Here is an 8,310-nt window from a genome sequence, read left to right as displayed (position 1 = left end):
TCCTGACCTGCTTTTCAACTCAGGAGCTTCACAAAAAACATCAAGGGATGGTGGGATTAACGGGATAAAAGGGAGGAGAGAAAGCAGTCTGGGATAAATATTGCAAATAGAAGTAGTTTCTGGTTCCTTGGGGGACACTGACGGTGAAAGAGAGGTGCGATATCAGCCCCTGCCTTTTAATCTGGTTGTGATCCAGACAGTGTGTGTGTCTCTGTATGTGTGTGTGTCTGAATGTGTATGTGCGGGCGTCCATGTGTGTGTGTGTGTGTGTGTGTGCGTGCGTCCGTGTGTGTATGTGTGTGTGTAATCCACATGGTATACACTATCAATATGCTACTGACACTCTTACATGTCAGGGTTCATTGGAAATTGAAGACGTATTTAGAGACTCATAAATTATGGAAAGGCATAAAGAAATATCATCAACAACATTGAGTGCAGAACAATACAACTACACTACCAAAGTTTTTACATTTTGATGTGTAATACACATGTTTTGATCTATTTATTTATTGGAGCCAATGGTCAAAATAAGGTTATACGAAGGTCATCCTTAACCTATAAGAGACATTTTGCCAAACCTTTTTAAATGTTTTACTGAGGCAGTTAAGATGAACCCATGATGTTGCCAGATATATTAGAAAGTTTCTGTTTCCACAGCTCCATACACCCTGTTTCTGCATTCTAAAGAGAATATATTTATCAGAGGAGCCTGTATTATTCATCAGTGCAGAGTTGAAAGTGAATATGTAGTACGTGTGCTGAATAAGGTTGAAACGTGGTCTAGATTCTAATGTTCCCTACGGGAGTATCAACAGTGCACAGCCTCTTTGGCCCAAATGTGTGTGTGAAAAAGTCTTAACTTTCTTCTCCCCCTCCTCTCAAGTCAGGGCTTTTATGCAGGGTTCCAATTACATATTGACTGTTGGGGTTGCTCTAGAAATAGTGTGGTAGACCAAAGCTGATATTTTCAAAGCATATTTTAAAATGGCATATCCTCTCTCTCTCTTTCCACCCCGCTCCCCTCCTCCTCTCTCCCCATACAGCGTGTGAGGTGGGTTTCTATAAGCCAGTAGCAGGTGATGGGTTGTGTGGGAAGTGTCCTCTACAAAGCCACTCAGAGACCAGAGCTGCCCTCTCCTGCCCCTGTGACTCCAGTCATTACAGAGCCCCCACCGACACCCTTGCTGCACCCTGCACACGTACGTCACACACACACACACAACACCCCTACATGCTGCATCCTGCACCTATCTCTCTGAATGCCCTGGGTGATTTAGACATAATTATCTGTAATAACTATTTTGATTTCTGAACGAGATAATAGAAGCACCTCCAACTTTTTCAGGTGATAGGCAAGAAAAAAACATATGGAAACGTAACTTTCTCTCCTCCCTTCTAATTCTAATTCTTCTCTTCCCATCTCTCCTCTCCACAGGCCCCCCAACAACTCCAGTAAACGTGATATCATCAGTTAATGGGACGTCAGTGAATCTGGAGTGGGGGCGACCGCTGGACTCTGGGGGTCGCAGTGACCTGCTGTACAGTGTGCTCTGTCAGAAGTGTTCTGGGGAGGGGGGGCAGTGTGAGGACTGTACAGCAGGGACAACCAGTGGTGGAGGGGGGATGGGAGGAGGGGGTGGAGGGACAGTGGACCGTGCCGGTGTGGTACCGGTGCGGTTCGTTCCCCGGCAGAGCTCTCTGACCGAACCCTGGGTGACTGTTCTAAACCTGGTTGCCCACGCCAACTACACCTTCCGCATCCTAGCGATGAATGCAGTGACTCATCTGAGCAATGAGCCGCCGCCCTTCGCCTCTGTCAACATCACTACGAACCAGGCAGGTAGGGGATACCTGTATGGATTTATTACATAACATTTTACTCATGAAGGTCAATTTACATAGAAAATAAATAGTTTACCCAGAATTAAAAACAACATCTCAACAGCTACAGTAGGTTACATTATCCTGTATGATCTCTATTGGATTTTATTGCTGTTTACATGTAGGGCTGCCCTGTCTGTTCTGGTTCTCTATTAATTTATGTGTTGTGTACTTCCTTTTTCTTGCTTCCTGTTCAGCCCCATCCCAGGTAATTGCGATTCGTCAAGAGAACGCAAGTCAGAATAGTGTCACTCTGCTGTGGCACGAACCAGACCAGCCCAACGGAGTCATACTGGAGTATGACATCAAATACTACGAGAAGGTACAGTAGATAAATACTGTGTGTGGGTGTGGCTGATCTGGGCTGATAGGTGAAAGTGACAGTGAGCGTGTGGGTAAGCCTGAAAGCGGAGGGAGACAAGCTAATTGCTGTGTTGTTCTGCATGCTCTGACACACAGCTAATGGGGTATGAGTGATCTGACCAGCACAGGAGGCACACACACCAGACCAGGGCATATGTAAATACCACATCACACCACACAGCGGAGTGGTCCCTGGAGACAGGGGAGTGTGTATAGAGTGAAGTAATAATGTCATGAACACACACATCTTGATAGTACAGACAGATTAGTGTGGCTGCTGTGTTAATGTCTTAATTTGGCCAAACTCCCGGGGTTACTGCTAAGGTGGATGTTAGTCAGGAATGTAAACACAGCTTTGTATAACCAGCCTTTATCATCTCTCCTGTGCTCCACCCCTTCCTACCCTCCTCTCCTCCTCCCTAACCTCTCTCCTCCACCAGGATAAGGAGCAGCAGAGTTACTCCACCCTGAAGGCCAAGGGGACTACGGCCCGGGTGTCTGGTCTGAAGCCCGGTACCAGGTACATCTTCCAGGTCCGGGCCAGAACCTCGGCAGGCTGCGGACGCTTCAGCCAGAACGTGGAGATCCAGACCGGGAAAGCAAGTAAGATAATCAGAGAAGAGCACCATGGAGCAGTGACCATCAATAAAACAACAAAACACTGAGGTTTCAAAGTACATTGATTTCTATGGGTGAAAACGCACCTCACCCAACACCACCTATTTGAGTGATGCACGACCCACCTGGTCCCACCCAGCGGTGCACGACCCACCTGGACCCACACAGCGATGCACGACCCACCCGGGCCCACCCAGCGATGCACAAGTATTTGTACACATTCCTAGTAACTATAGAGAGGCTTGATAGAAGTGTCTGTTGTTAGATATGTGGACTACTGTGTAAACCTGTCAGCCACAGGGGAGTTGTATTTAACCCAGACAGCACAGCATGCTACTGGTTAAAGAGCCGTCAGTGTCAGTGGGACCAGGAAGTCTTCAGACAATCCCTTAATGTTATTGATCTGTGATTTGTGTGAGGGTCACCCCTGTCAGGAAACCTGCTGCTGATCCAAGCCTCAAAGAGCATAGAACACACACACACACGCATGCAGTCTCACACACACACATTTCACGTTTTAACACACACACTCACACACACTGTCTTTGTCTCTCACTCTGACACTAACTGGTTGTGTTGTTGTGTGTCCAGTTCCTCTGCGCTACGACACTATGACCATCATCTGGATCTGTATGGTCCTGGTCTCTGGCCTCGTCACCTTCCTGGCCATCGTCATCTGCAGGAAACGGCAAGGCAACCCTTTCTTACACTACACCACAACCCGTGATGTGGACGAGTCCTCTCTGACTCTACGTCATTCACATATGTATGTGGGATATCTTTTTACACTACCTCAAGGAGGGTTCAAGTAAATGTTACCATCATCTCCATAGGATTCATTTGTAGTAGGGTAAATGTTTATATTAGCATTACTTTGTTGTTCTTTATCTGCCTGTGATGTCCACTAACCTTATGCGTTGAAGTCCATATGATCACCTCTAAACCCCATAGGCTCTTATGCTACGGTAACTGTTTCCATGGTGTGTCTGTCTGCAACCTCAAACCCCAACAGCACTGTGATATGTCCATCAAACAGGAAACGTAAGGAGATAATCTCTCTAACGTTGTTCCACTAATGGTTTAAATTACTACAGAGTAGTTCTCACTCTAGATTACAGCCTGCGTTTACAGTGGAAAGTCAAGTCATCTCACAGAGTGAGATGCGCAGGAAATGTTCAGACCCAGTTGAGTTTTGTCATTCTAAACCAAGGGGCCAGGGTTCCTGTCGAGAAGCAAGGTTTCGACTGCACCTACAGTTTTGCCTCAGTACTGCAGTTTAACTGACGCCCGCCCCAGAAAGACAGATTAGAAGTCAGATTAGAAAATTCCTAGTAAGTCACTTTCGTCATCACCTTTGTGCACCAAATATCAATTTAATTATTAACATAATAATTGAGGCAAAAATAAATGTTCATCACTCACAGCCGAAGATACTGTATTAAAAAAATGTCTGCCATGTTTTTGGATGACGTAATGATGTTGTCGCTGCTCATGCTGCTCCCTGTGCGCTAGTGCACATGTGATGTTGGTACGTAGAAACAGAAAGCAACTCGGATTTACAGTAGACGGTGGGTGAATCGGCATATGTGAAAGTGAGTAGATTACCTTGAAAACAACGGGCAGACATTTTGGACACAGTCTCCAGTTCTTATTATACCTCAGTGTTCTAAACAGTGAGTTTAATTATAATGGCAATTCATTTTGGTTAAGTAACAATGCAAATGTGTTTTACATATATATCCCTCTCCTTCAATTCCCTCTTCTGAGTTCTACAACTCTTCCACAAATAATTGATTTAATTGCGTTTAACTTTTTCCAACTTGTTAACATTTTCAAGCCGAGTTGGTTTGGAGCTGGAAGACAGAAAGAGAGGAAAACAGTGAGAAGTGTCTAGACTCTGAACTATTCTGAAGACTTACATGTGAAAAAGGCCTTTTAGAGTGAATTAACTGCTATGACAAGACTGAAGAGTTTTAACATACAATGTGATGCTCTATATAAACCATACACCAGAGAAGACTTGGAAATACAAAGTAGAAAACAGCATCACAACATAGTGACATTTACATGTTTCTGTGTGTTTGTGATACAGACATTGTGGCTATAGCAAGGCCTTCCAGGACTCTGATGAGGAGAAGATGCACTACCAGAATGGCCATGGTGCGTTTGTATTATTATTACTAGTCTATTATATTTCCCTTCCTAGTCTTCACTCAAGTGGTAATAATGTTCATCCTCAATGTACACAGTTCACTTCCCTTTTGATTCAGATTTGTTCAGGTAGAAATGATCTCTCTCTCTCTCTCTGAGAGATGCTTGCAAAGCTTATGTGGGTATCCAAGTTCATACTTTTAAATGGCATATTCTCTCTCTCTCTCTCTCTCTCTCTCTCTCTCTCTCCCTCCCTCCCTCCCTCCCTCCCTCTCTCTCACTCACTCAATCACTCACTCACCTCACTCACTCACTCACTCACTCACTCAATCACTCAATCACTCACTCACTCACTCACTCACTCACTCACTCACTCAATCACTCAATCACTCACTCACTCACTCACTCAATCACTCACTCACTCACTCACTCACGCGAAGCATATTGTTTCCATCCAGTGGTATGTGACCAGATGCTAATGTTGTTTATTTTAGTGTCATTCCCCGACGCACGTTTCTACATCGACCCACACACCTACGAGGACCCCTGCCAGGCCGTCCATGAGTTTGCCAGAGAAATTGAAGCTTCCAGGATCAAACTGGAGAAAATCATTGGCTCAGGTAAACTGAAAATCATTGGCTGACGTAAATGCTGAGGTGTGCAGTGGAGAGGGATGGCACAGTGGAATCAGAGCGTCGCATGGGGCTATCAATCAAACACACAGGGAATACTAACATCATATTGGCACAGCAGGAAATGGCAACACACAGGCGTCATAATCACGTCTGTTAACAATGACCTTTAGAATGGCAGTTGTTGATAAGACACAGAAGAGGAAAGGGAAAGACATGTAATGACATGTTCCAGGACTTTTCAGAGCACAAAGGAGAAATATACCGTACATACACTACCATTCAAAAGTTTGGGGTCACTTAGAAATGTCCTTGATTTTGAAAGAAAAGCTCATTTTTTGTCCATTAAAATAACATGAAATTGATCCGAAATACAGTGTAGACAGTATTTCGTAGTACACAGCATTGAACGAGATCTTCAGTTTCTTCTCGCATCTTCATTTCTCAGAACAAGAATAGACTGACGAGTTTCAGAAGAAAGTTCTTTGTTTCTGGCAATTTTGAGCCTGTAATTGAACCCACAAAAGCTGATGCTCCAGATATTCAACTAGTCTAAAGAAGGCCAGTTTTGTTGCTTCTTTAATCAGAACAACAGTTTTCAGCTATGCTAACATAATTGCAAAAGGGTTTTCTAATGATCAATTAGCCTTTTAAAATGATAAACTTGGATTAGCTAACACAACATGTCATTGGAACACAGGAGTGATGGTTGCTGATAATGGGCCTCTGTACTCCTATGTAGATTATCCATAAAAAAATCAGCCGTTTCCAGCTACAACAGTCATTTACCACATTAACAACGTCTACACTGTATTTCTGATAAATGTTATGTTATTTTAATGGACAAAAAAAATTGCTTTTCATTCAAAAACAAGGACATTTCTAAGTGACCAAATATTTTTTTGTTTTTGTTTGAATACATTTTTCAATCAATGGATACATCCGTCTAGTGTTGTCAGGGAGGCATATACTATATCTCAACCTTAATTGTGTGTGTGTTTATGTGTGTCTCCAGGTGAGTTTGGGGAGGTGTGTTACGGGCGGATGCGTCTCCCAGGGAAGAGAGACATCCCGGTGGCTCTGAAGACGCTGAAGGCAGGATACAGTGACAAGCAGAGGAGAGAATTTCTGGCTGAGGCATCAATCATGGCCCAGTTTGACCACCCTAACATCATCCACCTGGAGGGAGTGGTAACACGCAGTAAGATTCCATTTGTTTTGATTTGATTCAACTCCATTTCCAGTTTGGTGCAATTACATTTATTTTCAGCTAAATTCAATTAAATGCAATAAGTAAATTATCTGGTGTAAGTTACTCCTGTTTAGTTACTGTGGTTCCTGCCTCACTCCCTCCCCCACACTCCCTTACTCCCATCCCTCCATTCCTCCAGGTAAACCAGTCATGATCATCACTGAGTACATGGAGAATGGATCTCTGGACTCTTTCCTGAGGGTTTGTTGATTTTCTGTTTTTATATATACTGAACAAAAATCTAAATGCAACATGTAAAGTGTTGGTCCCATGTCTCATGAGCTGAAATAAAAGATCCCCAAAATGTTCACAAAAATTCCATGACGAATTCCTGAAGCCCATTTTTTAAAGGTATCTGTGACCAACAGATGCATATCTGTATTCCCAGTCATGTGAAATCCATAGATTAAGGCCTAATGAATTCATTTCAATTGACTGATTTCCTCAAGTGAGCTGTAACTCAGTAAAATCATTGAAATTGTTGCATGTTGCGTTTATATTTTTGTTCAGTATATTTTCCTGTGAAGCACATTGCGTTGCATTCCATGTCTGAAATGTGCAGTATAAATAAAACAACGCTTTCTTTGGATTTCATCTCTTTTTCACATACAGTTTCCCTCTTTCTATCAGATTCCCTCACTTTCTTTCTCTTGTGAACACATTAAAAAAATGTTTTTGAAAGACTTGACATCAGAGATCTCAATCCATATGCCTGTAACGAATACTACAATCTTTCTCTACATCTCAACCCTGTTCTTCTCCTCTCTCCCCTTCCTCCTCTCAGAGACATGATGGTCAGTTCACTATAATCCAGTTGGTGGGCGTGCTGCGTGGCATCGCTGCGGGTATGACCTACCTGGCAGACCTGGGCTACATCCACCGCGACCTGGCAGCTCGTAACATCCTGGTCAACAGCAACTTGGTGTGTAAGGTGTCTGACTTCGGCCTGTCTAGAGTCCTGGAGGACGATCCTGATGCAGCATACACCACCAGCGTGAGTTCACACTCTCATGATAGCTACATTCTAAAACTCTAATATGCACTAGGTTCTAATACTGTTGTAGCCCTAGTTCTCTAGTTCAGGTTCTGTTTTCTATTCCGTGGTGAAATGCCAGTGTCGGCTCTAGTCTGGTGCTGTTCCCTTCAGGGTGGTAAGATTCCGATCCGCTGGACAGCACCGGAGGCCATCGCCTACAGGAAGTTCTCCTCATCCAGTGACGTGTGGAGCTACGGCGTGGTCATGTGGGAAGTGATGTCATACGGGGAGAGGCCATACTGGAACCTCACCAACCGAGATGTGAGTACAGTGGACACACAGACAAAAAACACATGTACTGTATGTGTGTGTAATGATACCTGTATATATATGTGTGTGTGTGTGTGTGTGTGTGTGTGTGTGTGTGTGTGTGT

The 8,310-nt window shown here is 43.8% G+C and overlaps 1 protein-coding gene across 1 annotated transcript in view; it reads left to right on the top strand.

Moving 5' to 3' along the window:
• epha8 (eph receptor A8) overlaps positions 1 to 8,310 on the top strand; it is a 104,202-nt gene that overhangs the window by 94,469 nt on the left and 1,423 nt on the right. Inside the window, exons 6-16 of the mRNA XM_036950439.1 lie at positions 1,047 to 1,202; positions 1,439 to 1,843; positions 2,082 to 2,206; positions 2,688 to 2,850; positions 3,457 to 3,553; positions 4,958 to 5,025; positions 5,511 to 5,636; positions 6,664 to 6,849; positions 7,040 to 7,101; positions 7,685 to 7,894; positions 8,048 to 8,197. Coding sequence (XP_036806334.1) covers positions 1,047 to 1,202; positions 1,439 to 1,843; positions 2,082 to 2,206; positions 2,688 to 2,850; positions 3,457 to 3,553; positions 4,958 to 5,025; positions 5,511 to 5,636; positions 6,664 to 6,849; positions 7,040 to 7,101; positions 7,685 to 7,894; positions 8,048 to 8,197 — 1,748 coding nt within the window. The remainder of the gene's footprint in view (positions 1 to 1,046; positions 1,203 to 1,438; positions 1,844 to 2,081; positions 2,207 to 2,687; positions 2,851 to 3,456; positions 3,554 to 4,957; positions 5,026 to 5,510; positions 5,637 to 6,663; positions 6,850 to 7,039; positions 7,102 to 7,684; positions 7,895 to 8,047; positions 8,198 to 8,310) is intronic.

The sequence above is a fragment of the Oncorhynchus mykiss genome, chromosome 17, assembly GCF_013265735.2.
Source record: "Oncorhynchus mykiss isolate Arlee chromosome 17, USDA_OmykA_1.1, whole genome shotgun sequence".
Taxonomy (NCBI): Eukaryota; Metazoa; Chordata; class Actinopteri; order Salmoniformes; family Salmonidae; genus Oncorhynchus; species Oncorhynchus mykiss.
This window is presented reverse-complemented; position numbering and strand designations above follow the sequence as displayed.